The sequence below is a fragment of the Talpa occidentalis genome, unplaced genomic scaffold (assembly GCF_014898055.3).
Source record: "Talpa occidentalis isolate TD23 unplaced genomic scaffold, MPIMG_talOcc4v2.1 talOcc4.9, whole genome shotgun sequence".
NCBI lineage: Eukaryota > Metazoa > Chordata > Mammalia > Eulipotyphla > Talpidae > Talpa > Talpa occidentalis.
In genome coordinates, this window is record NW_023605305.1 from 110,450,587 (window position 1) to 110,473,178 (window position 22,592).

At 46.1% G+C, this 22,592-nt stretch overlaps 1 protein-coding gene and 1 long non-coding RNA gene across 2 annotated transcripts in view; one reads left to right on the forward strand and one right to left on the reverse strand.

The window, feature by feature from the left end:
* The first annotated feature begins 2,087 nt into the window (after positions 1-2,087).
* On the forward strand, positions 2,088-11,068 carry LOC129145097 (uncharacterized). Its single transcript, XR_008550154.1, has 3 exons — positions 2,088-2,354; positions 10,626-10,697; positions 10,928-11,068. It is a non-coding gene; the product is annotated as an uncharacterized LOC129145097 (long non-coding RNA).
* Positions 2,462-22,592, reverse strand: part of TSPAN2 (tetraspanin 2) — a 34,324-nt gene continuing 14,193 nt past the window's right edge. Inside the window, exons 2-8 of the mRNA XM_037498192.2 lie at positions 22,103-22,205; positions 13,704-13,801; positions 12,366-12,440; positions 10,996-11,094; positions 9,789-9,860; positions 7,970-8,053; positions 2,462-5,472 (exon numbers count right to left, since the gene is read on the reverse strand). Coding sequence (XP_037354089.1) covers positions 5,407-5,472; positions 7,970-8,053; positions 9,789-9,860; positions 10,996-11,094; positions 12,366-12,440; positions 13,704-13,801; positions 22,103-22,205 — 597 coding nt within the window. The 3' untranslated portion in view covers positions 2,462-5,406. The remainder of the gene's footprint in view (positions 5,473-7,969; positions 8,054-9,788; positions 9,861-10,995; positions 11,095-12,365; positions 12,441-13,703; positions 13,802-22,102; positions 22,206-22,592) is intronic.

Here is a 22,592-nt window from a genome sequence, read left to right on the forward strand (position 1 = left end):
TCAGTGGGTATCTTGTAAATGCGTGCGTGATGACAGTGCCTGGGGATGGAGAAATGGTGGAGAAGGGTTAGTAGCGAGTTCATGCCCTGCCATGGGGGGAGGGGATAGCTGTACATTTATAAACAAAGTCAGGAATTCTCATATTTTTTTTTAACAACATCTGAAGTTGATAGTAACATTGAGCTTTGTGATCTCACATCCCTTGATAACATGGACATTGAAAGCTGTTGGATTAGAACATCCCCTCTGAAAACTGTTTTCCATGTATAGATTTCTGGTTGAGTAAAAAGTCTAAATTCCAGTCCTAATTGGCATTGGTCACATGACTTACACGGTCTCTGAAAAGTATTTCCAAAGACTTGAACTGCGGAAAAGCCGAGAAACTTACAGAGGCCTCTCATGAACTAACTCAAAAGACATTACTGAAATGGGCTTCCTCAACCTGGAGGGAAGAGGCCAGGTCTGGACATGGGTGTGGTGGGCTTGGCCTACCGTGGGCCATAGAACCCCTGGTGGGAGTATCGGAGATAACTTGTTTCCTCCCATAGCAGGCAGGCTATGTAGAATAGCCTGATATATAAATTATATCTCACATATAAATTATATTAAGCTATTCTTTTTTTTAAAGATTTATTTATTTATTTATACAAGCACTGGGTATAGTCAGAAGTGTGGGAGGGTAAGAGAATTCACCAGAACCAGAGCCAGAGTGGGGAACAGAACAGGCAGAAGGACCGAAGTACACCGCTGAGGGGAGCAGCGGGTGGCAGGAGAGGTCTGCGCACCATGTGGGACCCTTGCCGGCGGCCGGGGATCGAACCGGTGCTGAAGAGGCTGCGGGCGGCTTCGCAGCCCAGCGCTCAACCGCTGCGCCACCAGGGGAGGCCCTATTAAGCTATTCTTGAAAGTAAACTTGTTCAAAACAAAGAATCCTTGGGAGAGTGCTTAGGGAATTGTATAACCAAAAATCTATTTCAATTGAACCCAGAAACTTGGGTATATGGAAATGTTGTTTTGGAGGATCTTGCTACTTTGGGAGCCTTTAAGAGGAAGGATAAATAGAGAGTTTAAAATGGGGAGGTGAAGAATTCCTCCTTTTGTAATAAGAGAAAGATGGAACTTATAGTTTCAAAATTCAACTCAGAGTTTAAAGGAGACAGTCCTTGGCAGAGGAAACTTGAGACTCAGTGCTTTAAAAACTGTTTCCAGTGTATTAATTTTAAGAACTTGTCACTCTGACCTTTGCCCGCTAATCATTGTTCATATTGAAACTAAGTGGTCGTTGAAAGCTTCAAATTGTATTTTGTAATTTGTTTAAAATTCGCCCAACGGCCTCTGAACAGAGATAAGACTCAGTACAGTTAGCAGGGTCCTTTATCTCTTGGGTTCTTGACAGGTCGTCTTTTAATGTTTTCATGCTTTCTGTTTTGAGTCTTCTTGCATGTACTTGTGTCACTTGCAAAATAATCTCTCTCTCTTCTCTATCCGTTACTTTTTAATTGGGTAATTTGTATAGGTTCTTCAGGACTCAGTTTAGAGGCCTCAAATTCAGAAAGCCTCTCTCCCCTGGCCATTCCCTGCCACGTTGAGTGGGTCTACTCTGGGTTAATGATAATCATTGAACTTACTTTAAAGTTTCTTGAGGACAGAGGGCTGTCTTATTCATCTTAGCACTTCAGTATTCTTATATTTTTAAAAAGTGTCCAAAATAAAGCCCCCAAATATAGTAAAACCACAATTCTTATATTGGAGTATTGGTTCAGAGAAAAGTATAGGCACTTGGCTATGACAACTGATATCAAGTCCTTGAACTTATAGAGAACTGGAAATATATGAAAAATTCTCCATTAACTCAACAAGTGAATGTGGTCAAGTAGGTATTTGGTATTATGTGGAAGTGTCTTTAGTTATGCATGAATTTTCATGTTTGATTTATAATTAACAAAACTTATCAACATAATAATTATAACAATAGCTCATATTCATTAATTGTCAGGTGTGTTAAGCACTTTGTTGGTTATTTAATTTCAATTTATTCTACTTAATATAAGTAAAACCATCAAAAATTATACAGTAGGGAAAAAAAAACAAACTCCTAAACTTTGAAAGGGTTTCTGGAATATTAAAAATTTTATGAAATCAGCATAGATTTTTGCTTTGTAATATGGGATATATTCTTCTATTCTTCATGCTTCCCCTGTCCTCAGGAGGCAGTGGATTCCTGAATAGTGAATTCCTGGAATGTATTTAGCCTTTCTGTTACAATGAGAATATCAACAAAATGATTAATAGCATTTTGCTTTGCAGTAGTCTTTTTCACCTTTGAGAGGACACCTACATAGAAGACCTTACAGGTATGTATGCTTTATAGAAAAAAATAATAAAGAATGTTGAAAGAGAGCAGAAACTTTTTGTTCCAAAACTTTTAAACAAAACTTTGATTTTGATGAGTCCCATCTAAGATGATACAGTTAATTGAGTAGCTCCAAGGGCCCAAGAATGTTCCGTCCCAGGGGTGGGGGAAATGGCATTGCTGAAATTTAGGGCCTGGTAGTCAAAAGCGGTATATCAAGGCAGTGAACTAGGAAAGTTCGGGTACACCTCTGGAATTCCCAGTGGCTAGCCTTGTGGCCATGGAGGTCATGTTTTACCCATGACATGGAGGTGTCTCTTCATTTTAATCTTTAATAAGCTTACTTGATAAAGGAAAATATGTTATCTCCTTCACTGCTATTGAGGGAAGTTCTGTGACCCTCATTCTCACTGAGCCAACCTTTAAGCTTTGCTCGCAGGGGAAAGGAGAGCCGTGATCATTGCCGACTGTGTGGAAGACTCCACTGGAACTGTTGGTGTACAATTTTACAGAAGCAACAGGGGCTGTTCAGGGGAACAGAGGTATGGTTTGGATGGAACAATATTAATTGAAGTGTAGCTGTATGCAGTGAAAGTCCTTAGGGTGTTGCTTTTGATTTCAGTTTCCAGTTGTAACTCCATGGAGGGGTTACCACTGTTCTACTTTTACCACATTGTTTGAGTTGATTGGTAAATTCAACATTTAGGTGAGTTGTGTGAAGTGCACATAAAGATACATAGGATTTTAAAATAAACCGAACAAACAATTCTAGTACACAGAAAATTTAATTTGAAATAACTTAAAATATTTCTTCATTAAAAAGTTTTACTTCAGTGCCTTGGCACGAGATACTTAAGAAAAAGTTTGGGTCTGATTTCAAATTAGTTTAGGAAAACAGACAAAACCAAAAATTTATTCATAAGCATGTGTGCGTGTGTACACACACACATATATGTATACATACATTCAAGTTATATATGTGTATATATTCAAGATTATAGAATCAAGATATATAGGAATTCAAGATATATATAGACTCAAGATATACATAAAGCTACCCTTGCTCAGAGGTAGAATTCTCTAATTTTACTCATGGCACGTATTTTGGAGCAATTACTCCCTAAAAGGGCACATTAATCATAATAGAGCAGATCTCTACTCTTCCACTTTTAGCTACTGTAGTCTTCATGGTCGTTCATTCAGAGATAGAATGAAACCCACTCTGTTGGCTCGGACATGATTCAGAGCTGGAAGGACCCTGAGTACATACTTGGGCCTCTCTCCTCTCTCGAGGCAGAAGAACTGAAGCCCTCACGAGACATAGTCTGTTCTCTGCTTCAAAGATGATACTTCTCAATTACTGGGGTATAACATCTGATTCATAGAGTGACTTTCTTAAAATAATCTTCTTTAGCTGTAGACAGTGAACTATCCACATACAAGTAAATTTTAGCCTGCTTTTAATCTGACTTTTTTCCTAGAAAATATTCCTCCAAAGTTAGTAGCAGTAGCAAATATGATAGAAAGAGAAATGTGGTTTCTATGGGAGTGAGACTATTGCAAATGGTTGTCTTTTCAGAAAGTGTTTTGTCAAAGTGCAGACTTTGTTTAGTGCACACCCTAAGACTTGTGTTCTTATATTTGTGCAAAGTCACATGAGGTGATTCTAAAGTCCTGCATATTTTCACTTTTGTGTGGCCTTTTAATGGAAAAAAAGAAATTTCTTTGATTTACGAAATGGACACACTTATTAAAAATTAGGCAAATAAGTCAATTTAGGTCCCAAATTTAGATTTCATACCTATAGTGAAGCATCAAGACCATAAAAGAATATGAAAATTTTATTTTTATAGGGAACTTGCACAGAAAGAACACATTTCTATTTTTGTTTCCTTAGCTTGTCTCTGTAGTGTGCCCACAACTAGCAGATGCTTTTCTTTGTTTATTTTGGTTTTGGCCAAGGATGCTCATGAGATAATATTTGAATTATGAAGGATTTTGCTTTACAATTTAAAGGTAAAAAAATGTAGTTCCTAATCTATGAGGAAGAGTCTCTATGTGAATAAATAGCAAAATACAAAAAATTAGGATCATTTTTAAACTCAAAGTATGAGATATTTCAAAGACACAGTGCTAGTAAAAATTCTTTTTTCCCACAATTTGTGGCTGGCAGATCTCTTGCTTTGTCTTTCTATCCATGGAGCTTGGAGAAACAGAAAAAGTAGAGAGAAAAGCCCTTTAGAGGATGTTAAGGACTGCAGTAGTTCACAGCAGAGTCAGATAAGGAAAGTAATAAATATTTAAATGTCTTTATATATGAACAAAAATATTTCTTTAAAAAGTTGTTAAAAGATCTTCTAGTCCTAAAAGCACTCACTTTGATAGGGTACATGATTGTCTGTGTAACCACTCTTTCCAGAGGGAGGTTTTTTTGTTAAGTACTAGGAAAGTAAGATTTATTCAAATTAGATTTTCCATGCTACATTTAGTTCTACAGATGTGTTTAGTTCTAAAACTAGTTTACTGTATTCTAGGGAGAGTATGCATATAAAAAAACTCAGGAAACCCTTAAACCCAGCACAGACATAGTCAATTTTAACACTGCACCACGATTTCTCAATTCCTGTAGCTTATTGCTCCTGTTTACTAAAAATCCCTAATTCTATGTCTCTTTCTATGACTAGAGTTTAAGAAACTAACCCACTATCATTTTTTCATTTTTCATAACCAAGTTTTTTAAGTCTATCAAAATTTTTTTTTTTAAATCTTTTTCTGAGGGTTAAATAAGTTGTTGTTCTCACATAACAAGAATCAGGAATTCCCAGCAAACAGATTTCATTATGTATAATGCATGTACTGGAAACACTCAGATCACACATGAATATGCTCTCAGTCACCACACACAGGAAGCCAAACATACATGTGCAAATGTACAATTAACAGCAAATTATTTTAGAACCTGATGTCCTTTGACTATTAAAAATGAACCAGGAGAAAGCTCCTGGGGCATTTGTACGAAAGCTCTAGACTGTAGTTTCCTTGTAGAAGTCGCTTTATATCACATCTCGTGAGTTTCGTATCGCGCAGCAAAGGACCATACTGAATATCATGCCAAAGATCTGAAACAGAAGGAACCACTCATTAATGACTTTCAAGTGATAAAAATTGATAACAAGGTTAGCAAGTTGCCTAAGTGTCTGACTAAAGTTAGTAAATAATTATAAGCAATTACTGGTTATAAATGGCGTTTTTATATTCTATTTAATTATGGCTACTCATTAAAAGCTGTATAAGCTGCTTAAAATATATTCCTATTTTATTATTGTTAAAAAATAACAAGAACCTGCTTAAGAAAAGGGCTATTTTTCTAGTATATAAAACAGCAGAATAATTCTTAATAATCGTGAAAGACCGATACACTACTGGTTTTGGAATTTTGAATTTCAGGTTAATCTCAGATCTTTTATATATTTATTTTGAAAAAAAAATGTGTCTGTAATCACTGTTGTCTAAATATGCTTGGGGTTTACATAGTTTTCCATCTTTGGAAAAGTCATGAACTTTTGTAACTGTGATCACACATTAAAAAGTGGAGCCTCTCTTCATTCCTGATCTATTTTTAAGTGAAAATAATGCTTCACTATTTAACTCGATGGTTTTACCAAAGCATACACTAAGGTGTTTTGACTATGGTACTATTGATGTCTTCTCCTCTTGGGTACTTCTTTGAGAATTCAAATACTTGGCAAAATCAATGGCTACTTTTATGGCTTGGCTAGAAGGATGCCAAAAGATCCTCCTGTCCTCAGTTTTCCCCTGACAATTTTGCTGACACTGTGGAATGCTCTCTGTGCGTGCAATGTTTATCAACTACTGTCAACATTTGTTTATAGAAATCAGCACCATACCTCTCTGGTTCTCCCACCAACCCCATTCTAAATCAGACCAGGATCTGTAAATACTAAATTCATAGCAGCATGAATTAGCTGTTATTTTGGAAGGGAAGGGGCAGCCTTAAGTAAAGGAACAGCCAGAAGCAGGGCTCTGAGCTCTGGACCCCAGAGCTTGCTTGGTACCAGTGTGTGGAGGAGAGATGCGGAGCTGACATTTGGTTAGCTGATCACACTATGCAACGCTTCCCTTGTGAAGAAAAGAATTTAAAAAGAATCTGGGGTGCTGATTCAAGCGGACCAACAGAGGGCCATTGCTCCTCGCTGTGTTGGTAAGGTTGCATGCAACCCCTACTTCTTGCTGGTTGTATACACTGAAGCCCTTCCCTCCTTTCCTCCTCACCCCAAGAAATTTTTTCAGCTCATCCTACAGTCAAGGGTCTAGACTGTTCATCTATACAGACAGTATAATTGTTAAGAGGGTCTGTTTGACATTTCCATTATGCAGAACTTTAAAAATCTTCCACCTGTCCTGGGGAGCTGCAGATGGTGAGCAGGCTGAGTTAGAGGAGGTGGGAAGGGCCTGAGGGGTGTTCCTGCAAAAGGGAGTCCTCAGCATAGCATTTTCACCCACTACCCACCCCTGTGTTCTAAACAGAGAAAAGAAGAAAAAAACCTACCAATTCCTAGCTTTCCTTAAAACCCTCATTGCCCCTTACTTTATTCAGAGGATTAGAGAGTAAGTCCTATCTTACCATGAGTTATCACCCTTCAACCTGTGGACAATGGAAAGCACCTCTCACTGGCCTCTCTGACTCAGATCTTGGCTATTCCAACTTTATCTACATACTACAGTGTAGGTCCTTCTAATCCTCAGTGGCTCCCCTCAGCTTTAAAGTGTCTAACTTCTCAAAAGGGCACACAAAGACCTCAATTATGTGAACCCACTGTCACCCCTTGCTTCTCCTACCACACCCTTTGTTCCTATCAATTCTTGCAAAGTCATCTTCCATATTTTAAAAGCAGTGAGCCACCTGAGGGCACCTGGATGCACTATTATCACCCACAGCCTGTTCTCTTTGCTTGGATTCTGAATTTCGGGATGCTCTTGACTATACACAGAGCTAGCATTTATGGAGTACTATGATCCTGACATTTTCTATGAGTTATTTCCTAATAATAGTTTATATATATTATCTCATTTAATCTTCACAATAATTTTATGAGGTTGGAATACAAAAATCCCCACTTTTCACAGCTGAGGGAATTGAGGCATAGAGAAAGTAAGAAACTCTCCCACCATCCCAGGGCTCGTAGGCAGTGGAGTTAGGAGTTGAATGGGGACAGAGGGATGGCAAGTCTCATACTGTTAATTTCTATACTATGCTGCCTTTTCAAATCATAGGTGAGAGGAGGGTGACCTATGATGGAGAGCCAGAACAGAAATTACCTAGATTAAGCTTGGTTACCTTAAAGTGGGAAGTCATTTCAATAATAAACCCAAGGATATAATTGGGTTAAAGTTGAAATTTGCATCATATTTTAGAGAACTAAGTATGATGTATCTAATTAACTTTGTTCTTAGAAAATGTCTGTCAACAAAGGCCTTTGTCTTTTATGTGAAATCTTTCCTAAGATGTTGCCAAATCACACTTGAAGAGAAATAAGATGAAAAGTTTCAAAGGTTCTTAGAGGGTAGAAAAGGTAAATTCTAGAACTTTCTCACCGTAAGACCGGCAATTCCAATACCAACAATTCCGATGAGCTGGAGCTTTACACTGATTATGGTCTCAATTTCATCAATGCAGTTCTGTTTTGGGGAAAAAAAAAAGTAGGAATAACAACTGACAGTATGTGTGAATCATTACCCTGTCCAATTCTTTCCTTTTCTACAGATTATTCTGTGCCAGCTTCTGCTCACATTTAAACCATTCCTCTCAGGATAGCATCATCCTGACAATTTTAAAGCAAAAATGTAGTTTTGGGAAAATACAATTCTTTCTTTTTGGGTGGAATTTTCTCATTTAGGACAATGGTTCCTTCAGAGACCTGAAACTTGACTGAAGGAAACTCTTATGGGACCTGTGGCCTTTAAAAAAATTTGGGGCCTGTGCAAGGCAGGTTCAAAGAACCTTCATGCTGGGGGTGAACCTGGATAAGGAGCAGAAAGGATCACTTATATTCATAATTAGTTTCTATTTCAGTACAGAGATATGCTTTCAGCCTAATTCTGTCCTTTTATTACCCAGTCCTTTACTGGACACTGGGTCAGTTCCCTTTGATACCCTCATACATTATATGAAACCTTCACCACTCTCATACTTCTTTCACTCATCATTCATTCATTCATTCGACAAACATCTTGAGCAAGTGACCTTGCGTCAGTCACTGAAATAGCATGATGGATATGGGAGATAAAAGACATGATTTCATCTGCCCTCAGGGAGCTCACAGTTTAGAGGACAGAGATGTGCACAAAAAAGTCATCACAAAACGTTTGTTTGTTTGGTAAGTTTGATAACTACTGCTCTAGACGGTGGTTCCCTTAGAGAAAGCGGAAGTGAGCCTGTGGGCCTCTTCCAGCCCTCCTCGCCTCCACCTCCCAGCCTCCGCGCTGCGGCCATCCATTGCAGAGCGCTGTCGTGGGCCCTGAGCTGGCGAGGGGAAGGCGGCACAGCTCCTTTTTCTCTCAATGCCACTCTCCGTTGAAAGTGACCCCTTCCCTGCTTTGGATGCCATTCCGTCTAGTCTCCCCAGGACCCCTGCGCTGTCAGGCACCTCCTTTCCTTCTCACACATCCGTCTTCCTTCCCTAGTGACATTTCCGCTTTCAGTTAGCACCATGCCATGCTCTTTCATCCAAACAACGATCCTTATAACACAGTCCTCCTCCAGCATCGTCTCCCCAAGCCCTCCTGTCTCCCAAAGTCAGTTCCTTTTTGTGAAAAACTACCAACACCTGTCCTGGCTTTACTTAGTGTTGAAAGGAGTATGCACTTAGTACAGAAATTTGGAAAAAAAGATGCTAAAAAAAAGAAGATACACTTGTACTGCCACTATTAAAGATAATCTCATGGCAGGTGTATCCTTACACAGAAACACACACGCTTCATTTATTCTTTACAGACAACTGTGTGCTTAAGTAACTTGACGTTACAACCTCAAAAAAATTTTTCTTCACTAAAAATTCTTTGAAATTGTGACTCCTATGGCTGTAAAACATTTTTCCATATATGTCTACACAATTTATTTAAACAATCCCCAATGGCCTCGCCACTGTTTTTGTTCTATTAACACTGCATGATCACCATGGCACATAATCTCTGTCCGCATCTCTGATTCCTTTTCCTTAAAATAAATTTGAGAGAAATTTCTGCAACAAAGGGCATGAAATTTGGTACCAATTTCTCTGAGAACGCTCAGGTAACGTCATTTTTTGCTAACTGTATATTGTTGATAAGAGAAAACATGGGCACTGTCCTGGGTCAAACAACGGCATGAACCAGCTGACACCGAGGGAGGCAGGGACCTGGGTAAGAAGCTTACCTTGTGTCCTGGGAGCTCCTTCGGGCACGTGGGCTGAACCTGTTCAGAGCTTTCTTTCCCACAGCATTGAAACTAGAAAATCAGAAAAGAGCTTTTAGGACGCGAGCGTAAAAGCAGCAGCCACAAGCCTGTGCGTCAGGGCTAAGGACTGGGGTGCCGAGGCAGCAAAAGTTATGAGGTCCAGTCACTGCAACTCAAACCATGTCAGGAAAGAGGGCAAAGAATCACATATCTGGGCTAGCAAAACAAGTTGTCCGACTTTTATGATGGGAAGTGACTCAAGGCAACCCAAACAAGGCGCGAAGCTAATTGACTGTGTCCGTGAAACGACTGCTTTTCAGACAGGGGTTGGCCTTTGGATTCTTTCTAGCAGACTGGGAGTAATTTCATCTGCTGAGCAGCTAAAGTTTCTATGAGCTTCAAGGCAGGCGTATTAAGCGGGGACAGTCTGGGACAGCGAGAAGTGGCTACAATAAACCCTAGGAGCCAAAACCCACAGCCCAAGAGGGCCAGCAAACAAGTATCTTGCCTTAGGGCTGGCCCTTCAGGGACAAAGAACCTTTGTGCTGCTTGGAGTCCTTGGGGCAGCTGAGGAGAAGCGGGAGAAATGCTTGGCACCTTGCAGGACATTCCTGTGACAGGTAAGAGCTGGCTACCTGGAAACCCTGGCCCAGGACTGCGAGGCTAATTCTCCATGTCACAAGCGGTTAAGAAAGCAGGAGGGCTTTGCCTGGCCCATCAAATCCCTCAGCCTCTTGTGATTATCGGGATGTGGCCCCAGCATCCCCACAGGCTGGGGCAAGGGGCATGGCTGCTCATAGCACGTTTTCTCCACAGGGAGGCAGAAAAGTGCTCAAGGCCACACTTTTCAGAGCAGCAGCTGCAGAGGAGCTTTTCTGACTGGAAGGAGTAAGTGTTTCTGTGACATTCTGATGCCACCATTTGAGAGAACCGTATTTACTTGGGGGGCTTTCTCGGTGTTCTGGTAGTGCTTTTTTGCCTCTTTGCGCCCCAGTCCTGGATTCCTCTCGTGACCTCTTGGGTCAGCCCTGCTCTCTTCCAGGCCCCCCACACAATGTAAACTCCGGCTCCTCGGATGCTGCTCAACTTCACTGACTTTATTTTTATTTTCACTCCAGGTGACTAGAGAAGCCGACTCATGCACAATCTCTAGAAGTAACTGTAAGGAAGAGGTAAAGGTACTTACTGTTGAGTGGAAGGTAATGAGTGTCCCATTCCCCTTGCCCCTGTCTTTAAGGTAGTCGTTATAAGCCTCTTCGTACATGCTCTGAACATGTCGTATAGCCTGAAAAACACCAGAAAGGACAGTGGGAGGGAAGTTCAGATGTTCTCTTTTCATCAAGGATAATCCCTCTTCCTTCCCCCTGCGAAAATAGAGATGTTTATCTGTGTTTTAAAATAAGTCTGCATACCTGGAATAGATTATAGATTCTGGAGTGTCTAAGATGCTTTGGAGGATGAACCGAGAATAGTCTCCATGGACTAAAAAGATTCCTTAGCATGGAGGCTCTTAAATCTGAATGGGTGTCAGCACCAACAGGAACCCAGATTCCTGGCCCCCTCCCCTGCCACACAGCCAGGGTAGGGACCTAGGCATTCTTGATGCCTTATGATTAAAGGTACTCAAGTCTTATCATGTCATGGTTTAAAAGGTATCCATCATCAAGGAAAATTGTTTCTGCCTTCAAATATCATATAAAACATAGAGACTGCTTTTTCTAGTATCGAGGCACAAAACCCCAAGTCCACAGAGATCTCAAAGGGTCTTAAGATTCAATTCCTCTAACCTACAGATAAAACCAGTTCCTTTAGAAAAATTCCAAATAAGGTGAGATTTAATTGTCTCCCATTTTTAAAATCTAAAATAAGTGCATAAACGCATTATCGATGGTATGTGAATTTATGTGGAGTACAGGAAACTTATTATTCCATCCTTCCTCCTCTTCCTTTCCACTCATCTTTCCTACAGTCTTTTTTAACCTTCTAAAAAGGCCCCTTGCTCTGTGTGTTCTGATAACCTATTCCGGCACCTGCAGGTGGAGCACAAATCCACATTAGCTGCAGTTACAGGTACACAGGCCAAGCCTAAGGACAAGGGACGACAATGCATGGTTCCCATCCCCTGGGTCATTCTGCAGTTTAACCCCGACCTCATTTCAAATGGGATAATCTTAAAGATCTTTTTTGGGTTATAGACCCCCCCCCCTTTATAAGAATAATGAAAGCCATCATCTATGTCCCCAGAAAAATACGCTCACATATATGCAGGGACACTCATTCACAGATATGTTTAATCTGTACAATACATCTAGGTTAAACAGCTCTGCACAATTGATAATTATGGGGTTATCTGGTTTTGCAACATCAGTATTATCCTTTGCCGTACAGAGAACACTTGAATCAGCATTAAAAAAATTGTAATTTTTGGGCCTCCTCTGGTGGTGCGGCGGCTGAACGCTGGGCTGCGAGGCTGCCCACAGCCTCTGCAGTGACAGGTCATTCCCCAGCCGCCGGCGGGGGTCCCACACAAAAAAAAAAATTGTAATTTTTACTTACTACACCCTTGCCTATAAAAGCAAATACTCCAGTGGTTACTTCAGCAGCAAATATCACCAGTAGGCAAGTGAAAAACTGTAGAGGAGAAAAAATAATTACTACATTCATTCAATACCTTTTTAATTTATTCAGCCACTTTGATTCTAGTTCTATTTGAAAAACATTAGGCAAGTTATTAGTTTGACTTGATCTAGCAGGAAGAATTTGCCCCTTGGTTCCTTTATAGTTTGTTCAAACATACATTCATTCACTCACTCATTAATTCATTCAGCTATTGTTTATCGAGCATCTACTATGCCACAGGCACTGTTCTTGGTACTGAGTGGTGGACAGTCAAGGTCTCAGCACCCCTGATATCATGGACCTCAGAAAGGAAAGATAGGATACATGAATAAAACCAATAAAACCAACTGAGTAAGACAGTTTCAGATAGTGAACCCCCACCAGCTAGAACAGAGCCTTGCGCCTATCTGCTTAATAAACACTTGAACAAAACAGGCTTTATAGAGACATAAAATAAGGCCAGGAGATGAAAGTGACTGGAGGGCCCTGGACTTGGGAAGGCATGGCCTGAGGCTGTTTGGTCTGGGAAGGCACCTCTGAGGGTTGGGGTGGAGGTGGGGAGTCCTTCAGCACAGACTTCTACCTTGGGTCTGCTCCTGTCAAATCAGTGTAGTGATGAACAAGAGAAAGAGGTGTGCAGAAATAGAGAATGGAGGGTCGAGGAAGCCAGGTAGAAATTTTACAGAGAAGCAGGCCCAGTTAAAGAAGGCCAAGACGGCAACGAATAACGAGGCCGCCTCGTAAAACCCCTGTCTCTCTCCTCATGGAGAAACAAAGCATTCTCTCTTCCCACCTCCTTCCTTCTCCTTCTCTTGGTTCACACTGGCAGCGGCTGTATAGCAGCTCACAGAAATAATTTCAGGCTTTAAAACAACGGTCTGCTTGTTAAAATGAGCCAGAAGAGGGAGGTTTGGTAAGTTATTATCGCAAACTGCAATGCTTTTCTTGTAGATAACAGCGCTTCCTTGGCTTGAGGAATCTTTTAGCTCTCTACCCACTGCGAAATATTCCGTGAAAGAACAGTTTTAATTGCCCCTTACAAATGATAGGCACATGCCCCTCAGACACCTTCACAGTGAAGACCCGCCTCATCTGGTTCACTTTCTGTGCGAGGCAGGGCAAAGAGAGCATTATTCTCGCGCGAGAGGGAAAAACCCAGACTCAGGAGACAGTGAGTGCCAAGGTCTCAGTGGGCCTGACGAGGTGGTACTGGAATCCATACATGGGACTCCCTTCAGGCCCATGCCCCCACCTACCCCGCGGCGCCCCACTTACAGATCCGAGCACACACTGTGACTCCCGCATGGCTCCGCAGCACCCGAAGAACCCCACGGCCATCATCAGGGCCCCTGCTCCCACTAGCACATAGAGTCCTGTGGGAAGAGGGCGGAGGAGACGCTGACCATTCGGCCACCCCCTCCCTGAGCCCTGCGTGGGGGGCCCCACAGCCTCCACCACTGCCCAGATCCCCCAGGGAGAGCAAGAAGAGGCATAGCTTTGGGCGCTTGCTGAGTGCTCCCCCATCCCACAGCATCCCGGGGGCGGAACGGCTGTTACCCCACGAACAGAGCCAGCTGAGCGCCCAGCAGTGCAGGCTCCTGTTCTAGGTGTGCAGCCACTCAGGACTGAAGCCACATCTGACCGAGTCCCACAGCTCTGCTCCTAGTCACCCCCACGTGCCTTCCCACACCCCACATTGCATCTCGGATGTCCACATGCTGTCGAGGGGATATTACTATCATCTGCTTGACATGAAAGCAATTGAGTCTAGGCGAGGTCAGGCGCCAGACCTTTCTGGAACGAATATCTCCATCTTGTGAGGCCATGAGGAACTTCTAGGAGGGAAAGGGGACTGGTGACCTGCCCAGGCACAGGAGAGGAAGCAGGAGGGGGTCGGAAGAGGACTTTGGGTTGAGGAGAGGGGTGGCGGGCAGTGAGGCAGGCATTGAGGCTGCATGAGACCTGCAAGCGTTGGAGGGCGGCGCCGCATACCCTGACACCCGGACGCCGTGTTCTAAGAAGGCAGCTAAGCAGGCAGGCGATTAGGTCATCGAAACCAAATAATGTTGCTATGAAGATAATATAGGCTGCCTTTATTTAGGGCTTATTTTCTGCTAGCACCTAGCACAGTTCTGTTGATGTAATCTTCCTGCGGCGGGTACCAAGCTTATCTCCACTTTTTTATTCAGAGCAACTGGGCTCCCAAAGGTTAAGTGATTTGGCCAAGATGATAGAGCTGGGGGTAAAGCTACCCATCTGCCTCCAAAGCCAGCTCCCCACATCAGCCTGGGCTGCTCTCCAGCAGTAGCAGAGGCCTTAATCTGGGCTGAGGGGTGAGGGAGGATTTCCTTGACCACTAAAGGAAAGTTGCTCTCCTAGAGAAAGAAAAGGACAGCCCTGTTCTTATTCTGAGAGAAATAAAGCCAAGCCTTTTCTTATTTCCTTTCTGATCTGAGATAAATTAGAACACAGTATGTGCCTGGCACTTGACTTGCTCAGAATAATGCAACACGTCTCTTTATTTTTGTGTATGTGTTATTCATATGAGTCACCTGGAAACCACTCCCATTCACCACGAGGGTAGAGGGTGGGGAGCTGGCAGCCGTGCTGTGGGGAAACCCTGCTTGGCCAGAGGGTGCCTCGGGCCCTCTGGAGTGCTCGGGGTGGTTTGTGGACAGATCTGCCTGTTCCCTGACCTACATGAAGGGGCAGCCGGGCTGCCGCTTCCTGCTCCGCCCAGGCAGTTCTCAGCGCCGCAAGGGGAAGCCCTGCAGTTCCTCCTCGGAGGCAGGTATTTCTTCATCTACTGCTGGGCTGGCTCTGCCAAGTCCTCCTTTTTCCTCTTTAAAGAATAATTTCATAAGGGAATGGATGTGTTCGTAAGAAATGATACCATATTACAAATAATACTGTTGTTGGCTCCGCTATCTGAACACCTTATCGTCAAAAAAAAAAATTCTTTAGTTTTCAAAGTCCTTTCATTGCCATCATCTCAGTGGTTTCCTCAAAACACCCCTGTTAGGTAAGCAGGTTAAGTTACATTTCTGTTTTACAAATTGGGGTCCGAGAGGCAGGACACACAGGGAGCCCCAGTACCACCCTGCTCTCTTCAGGGACACAGGCCGACTGACGGGCAGCAGAGGGGCCGTGGCTGGAGCACCGCATTATACTGATTTGCTGCCTAAGAAGCTCAGTCTCCCTACTGCTGCGCGCTGGTTCCACACTCTGCTCAGAATCACGGCCTGGGAGGGGCCCACCTGGACCAGTCTCCACCCCACGCGTCTCCATCCCCACATGGGGATTCACGTCCCATCCCTTTCTGTTTCGTGCCTTTGCGGGGTCTCATGTTTGTCTTTCGCTGGAGACGTTAATTCCACCGACAGACTATTCATCCTACCTAGAAAATGCCCGGCACCAGGCAATTCTCCATCAGTTTGTTGGATGAGTAGCAAAGACAGCAAATCAAATCCGAACTTCTGGCCTGGCTGTCTGCCATCGCCGGCTTTGTTTAGATACAAGCTGAGGACACATGGCGACAGACATCCACGTCACTGCAGGGATGGCACAGCCACGGCTGGGCCGAGAGGGCGTGGCAGCACAGCCCAAGGAAGGGATCCTGAGAGTCTGAAGGCGACAGGGTGCTGCGAGGGAGGTGGGGTGCTGTGCACAGAGGCCCGTGGGCAGAGGACAGAGCTGCTTCCCGTGGCTACAAGCTCGCTGGGTCCCTCGGGCAGCGGTCCTTGCCTTTTGAAACCACGCTTGCCCCAAGAAAGCATGTTTTGTACAGTATTCCATTCTTAGACTATCAGAGCTCCAGAGCGCCCCAAAAGTCCTCCAAACTGTTCAGCAGCTCAGATTCTTGAGGCCTCTCCCCAGCACACCCATGTGTGTGTAAGTGGGAGCCACGTGACTGAGCCCAGGGCCATGTGAGCTTACAGAAGCCGAAGGGACATCGGCAGAATTCCACGCACCTGCTGGATCCGGTTCCAGATCTGGTGTCATCCCCAAGGCCACCTGTGGTTTTCAAGGTTACCTTATCCTTTCTCTGACCTGGCCCTCAAAAAGTAGCTATTGAAGGAATAAATTGACAGTCACTTTTTAATTTCAAGATGGTTTCTATCGAGTCCCTCGCCCATAGCAGTGTAACCTATTTCCCAAATCCCCATGCTTTCGGAGTCCTAGTTCCCCTGATTTTAAAGAGAAAAACACCTTGAAATTGCATTTTTATCATTAATAACTGGGCCTTGCAATGCCAGTTTGCCCTAGATGCACACAGTACAGGATTGCATGGACTTTGCTTATGGGGGAGGTAGGGACTTGCTTCTGAATAACGACAGCCATCAGTTATTAAGTGTTGCTCTACGTGCTTAACATGAGTCAGCAGGGGATTCATTCAGCACCCAGAGAAACGGCCACCACGGCCTGGTGCCTGGCTGCCGGCACAGCTGTGCCTTGGCAGGCGCATCCCGGCACCTGCCGCCCGAGAAGCCTCGAAGCTGTGAACAAGTCTCTCGTGGATACTTAGCCGCTTATCACTCCTTTCTCTCTCTCCTGTTTTCCTAAGCCCTCACGACTCCGCAGGCTGACTCCTTCCGTAGGAGGCCCTCCTTACAGAATCAGCGGCTCCTGTGTACTGGGGCTCACTACACAGCGGGTGCTTGGCGTGTCCAGCCAACCACCTCGTCCTCACATGGACCCGCCAGGGCGCGTGGAATCAGCATTTATATCTCACATCCTGGGGCTCTAGGACAGAGAAGTCATGTTCCTAGGATTGCACAGCTAATGGGGGGCAAACCTGGAACTGAACCCCAAGGGTCTAGCCAGAGAGTGTACCCCACCCCCCAGGCTGCTCTTTCAGTAGAAACTCATAAAAATCACTGCCTCTCCCACCTAGAAATCTGTTGCTTTTGCAATTTATAAATGCCAGGAGGATTTTTTTCCTTCTCTGAGAGTGCTTAAGGGGTCCATAATGGGCGGTTTCTGGGTTTTCTTCCTCCAGGACAGGGCTAGAGTCAGAAATCCAGACCTTGGCAACCGTGGCGTTTGGTAAATGCTCCCCTTGCTCGGTTTCGTTATCAGCAACATGACACTAATTACTGACCATAACTTCCTCTAAAAATGTGCTGGAGAAATTGTGTCAATGCTGTGGCGGCAGCACACCTCTGCTCTGCTACCACGACTCCCAGCTACCACTGAAAACCAAGAAGTCAAAAAATACCACCAGAGTGAGTCAGCGCTCTGAAAGAGGCCAGCCAGCCCCTCCGCGTCCAGACTGGACGCGCCTGTGTACAGGACGCCAGCCGTGCTCCCAGCCAGGCCTGGACTCAGGGAGAGCAGGGGGCGAGCCCCGTCAGCCTGGGGCTTGCAGAGCCGAGTGGCTGTTTGTGTGGGCAACCCCTGCGTGGAAAACCAGCTAACGTCCTGCGCCCACAGACATGACCTCATGTGCCCGAGCACACACGCCTGTGCAGCCTGCCGAGGGCTGAGGGGGTGCCCCTTTAGGGTAAATGAAGTTATCAGGCTTTTTTGTGCCCTCCTAGATGCCCGGGGCCTAGCATGGATGCCCGGGGCAGGAGGCCGAGGGTGCAGGGCACGTGCGCCTTGACCACAGACACCTGGGCCCAGAAAGCACGGGCGTGCGTGTGTGAGAGTGCTCACACCTGGGCTGAGGGGGTTGGAAAGGCAGCGGCGGCAGCACGGCTAGAGGATCACTCTGAGGGGAGACCCGGAGGTCACACGAGACTGAAAATGGCAGAGAGAGGCCAGAGCGAACGAAAGCCAGGATTCGTGGGGGGCTGGGAGGCTCAGTTGCCTGCCGGCCTCCAGCCCCCTGGCCGGCCCATGCCTGCCTCCTTGCATGCCAGCCCCCGCCTGGCGTGCCTGTGTGCTGGTTCCCTGAGAGAGCACTGAAGGCCTGGAAAACTCCACCGAGGGCTCCAAGACTCTGTCCGTCTGCCTGAATTGACAGTGAGCCTGCCCTGTGCGTGCTTGCCCTACAGCTCCCGCCACACTCCTAGAAAGAAGAGCCTTTCTGGGTCTCTCCCTCTCAGAGGCAGCCCCAGAGTTGGGCTGTCACAGCAAGTCAGGGGGCAGGCTGGTGGGATCTGGAAGACACTGGAGGCTTTGCCCAAAAGTTCACTGAAACTCAGTAGTGGAGAGGGCTGAGGAAACACCAAGTCACCCAGCCCTTCTTGGGCTGGCTCCCTGCCTGCCAGGTTCTGCTCTCTCCACCTTAGCAACCAGTGGACACACATCCTGGCTGGGCCTCCGGGGCCTGGCCTGGACCCAGTCCTGTAGAGGCAGCAGCGGCAGGCAGTCTGACTACCCTGCCTCGACCTCATTTCCAGCTCCTCCCAGTGGGGTCCTGTCCCATCTTTATCACAAACAAGGGCCTTCTCTCCAGGGCCATGGAGGAAGAACCAAGGATCCCAGAAAGATGGAAGGATTTTCTTTATAGGGCATACAGTCCTCTGCCCACAAGCAGGGGGCTAAGACTGTATGTCTTCTGGGGTCCCCTCAGAGACGGGGCTGTGAGGCCACATTTCTTCTAGAGCCACTTGGCCATGCTGGGCCTGCTCACAACACTTTAGCGAAGGGCTGATGAGAACGTGAGGGCCCGATTGGGTGCGGCTCAGGACTCGGGAGTGTCTGCTGGGCTGAATGAAGTGTGTGCTGCTGTTGCCGGGCTGGCGGGGTATGGGCCTGAGGCAGGGGGCTGCCATTTTATCACGTCCGGAGTAAACCTGCCCAAGAATGGGGGCCAAGGAAAGCAGAGGTGGGAGGCGCTGCAGGTTGGCTTCTGGTGATGTCACTTGTGCTCCTGGCCCAGCGCTCAGCCAAGACTTGACAGGTGAGTCAAGAAATTTCTGTTTTGCTCAAGACAATTTGAACCCGGTTCTTACAAATAGGAAGAACAGGTTTCCATGACTTGCAGTTAAGAGTCCTAGAGAGAAGTCCATGAAAATAAGAATTTCCGGCATCTCTGGCAATTGATGCTGCTTAGTTTTGATCAGAAAACAATCAGGAAGGCGTGTGCAGAGCCAGCGCTTTTCCTACTCAGCACAGGAGTGCAGAAATACCCGTTTGATCTTGCCACATTAGTGGTGACACACTGACATGAGGGAGAGTTTACATTCACCTGTGACAGTCTGCTCAGCTCTTTCCATTTATCCAATCATTAAAAGGGTTTTCTTGTGCTGGCCCCAAGCCCACACCTGTGAATTGCTCTCAGTGCTTTGTTTCTGGAGCGACCAGAACTAGCTTCCGCCCCCAGGTCCACACACCTGCCCCCCAGGTTTCCAGCTGAAATTCAGGAGTTAGCACTTCTCGGCTCATTCTACCCGATTTTGATTCCTTCTGTCCCAGAGTCTAATAACGTTTCACAATGCTGTTTACTGATGCTTAATAATGTTTAGCATTTCTTGTCTTTCTGTCCCTTTCTGCACCATTCCTTCAGCAACCACATGGGTGTGTCCCCACAACTCTACCAATAAGCTAGCACATTCTTTACTGTCCTGTGACTCCCTCACATTCCACCGCTGCCAGAATCATCTCAGTAAAATGCAGTGATCATCCCCTCCCCCAACCTAAATGATCCTCATCAAATGGACAACCCTGATGTTCCAGGCCCCCCCAGAACTTCTGACCTCACTGCCTCCTCCCTCCCCAAACTCCACACCCAATCCTTCACAGTCCAGTGAGAGTGCCCTGCCTAGGGGCCTCCCTGGTGGCCCAAGGGGTTAAGCACAGCACTATGAAGCTATCTGCAGCCACTGCAGCACGAGTTCGATCCCCGGCCAGGGAGCTACCCACATGGCACAACAGACCTCTCCTGTCTCCCTACTGCTCCCCTCAGCAGTGTATTTCAGTCAGTCTGCCTGTTCTGTTCCCCACTCTGTCTCTGGTGAATCCTCTCACCCCCTGCACCTCTGGCCTACACCTCAGCTCTTGTATGCATAAATAAATGAATCTTAAAAAAAAAAAAAGATTTCCCTGCCCAGCAGGGCTAGTCCCTGTCCCGTGGACGGGCCTAGCGCCGCCTTCCTCAAAGCCGGAGTCCCCTCTCAACTCCCCCAGTCATACTGTGATCTTTCCAACCTCACTAAAGTCTTCCCTGCCTCACCTGTTTGGAATGACCCCGCTGCACCCACTACGGACATCTTAGCTGACACTTAGTTACGCACTAGTTTTGAACAGACTGTTGTGTCTAGACGTCCTTCCAAGTAGAAGGTGTCTAACTTGGGGGTAAGAACCGTGTGCTTGTGTGACCCCAGGGCCCTGAGCTGTAGATGCGGCTGATGTGGCCACGGTAGGTTGTGCTTTCCTCTCATGGAGGAGCCTGCAAAAAAGGGGCAGAATTGAGGTGCCCCTGCTTGGAATCAGAACATTTGCGTGAAACCAGACATTCGATGAAAGCCCCAAATTAAGATCACCACGGAGAGGTTTTTAGATAACCAGACGTTTATTATCACTGAAAGGGAAAGCGGTCAGGGGAAGTTTGTTGCCTGAGCTCTGACAAATGTTTTGTTCAGTCCTGAAAAAGGCCCTTTGATGTGTCTGAGGATGTGAGGCTCAGCCCATAGCGGTTTTGTAACCCTGAAGGGAAGAGTTTGAGCATATTCTGAGTTCTGAGGACGGTGAGTAGGAAGATAGAAAGAACCTGGGCCTTTGAGGGCTTTATTGAGCTCGGAACCGATTCTGGAGACTCCCCAGATTTTACCACAGTTCACATACTATATATGTATGTTACATGTATCTCTCTCTGTGTGTGTGTGTGTGTGTGTGTGTATTTCAAATCAAGCATTTTAATGTTTCTGAAATGACGATGCATCCTTGACGGTGTGTCACAGTTAAATGGGCAGCATTTCGTCTTTCCTTAGTGGAACTTAAAATTAATTGGGTGCTTTACGAAAGTCTCCACCTAAGCTTTGATGAAACATTATTGCCCATCTTTAGTCGTGTTTTTGTTGTTGTTGTTACTTTCCTCTAAAAGCCTCCTTTCTCTGTGCCTGCTCTCCTTCCTGGCAGGGATGGGAGCAGGAAGGGCGCTGGGAAGCCGAGGAAACGCTCAGCTCCTACTTACATCACACCCTTAGCATCTTAGAATTAAAAATTACACCATAGCCCCCTCGCCCCTGTCCTATTTACCACCCCTCCCCACTGCAGCCTCCCCCCAGGCAGTCCTGCCCACTCCCACCTCCCCGCTTCCCTTCCCAGAGGCAGCTCCTAGCCTTGGAGGAACTGAGATTAGCACCCCAAAACCTAAAGATGGCTCTCTTCCGTGTGCATCCTATTTCTCGTCTAGACGATGTGAAATACAAGACCGCAGAATAAAAGCCTGATTCACAAGGGCCCCCTTATCACCCAGATGCATGCGAGAATAACTAACTTTGTGGTGTGACCCCTTCACTCAGGGGGCAAAAGGGAACTTTCCAATTCTTTGGAAAGGAATTGTGCTCGTGCTTCAGGCTTGCTTTAGCGAAGGGACCAGGGACCGAAAGCAGCACCACAGGGTGGTCTCCCCACTGAGCTCCCTTAGAGGGATGGAGCATGTGGGGTCTCGGGCCCTCCCAGCTGCCCTGCCCACTCCCCCAGCCTAGAGGAATCCACAGGGGCTCAGCTTTCCAGGGCAGGTTCTGCTCCGGGGACCAGGCGGGCAGGCGGGAGTCACTCACCCACATAGAAATACTCTGGGGACTTGTCCTCTGCTGAGAAATCCTTCATGCTGCCTCCGAAGCGAAACCATAGTCCAAAAGCAATGACAGCCGAGCCGGCCAGCTGAAAGGCAAACAGCAGGCGTTCAGGACAGAAGGGGGAGGCGCGCATGGCGGGGCAGCCAGGGGCATGGATGCTGGGCGCTGCCGAGTCCCCTCTGAGAGATCACCTCATTCACCCGTCATGGGTCACAGGGGAGAGGAAACCATCTGCTCGGGTGCCTGACGTGATATTAGAACCGGGGCGCCCTCACCCCAACGCCAGTGGTTTCCACCCTGCTAGGCTGCCCTGCAGCGATGGGGCGCACCGCACGGCCTTGGAGGCATCTGGAAAGCACCTGCCCCTGCCTTCTGGCCCCTTCTGCACAGTTTAGACCTGGACACCAGCGAGAGGGGGGACTGGGTTTCAGCCGCCAGGTCACCAAGAGCAAGATGAACTCCCAGACCCAGG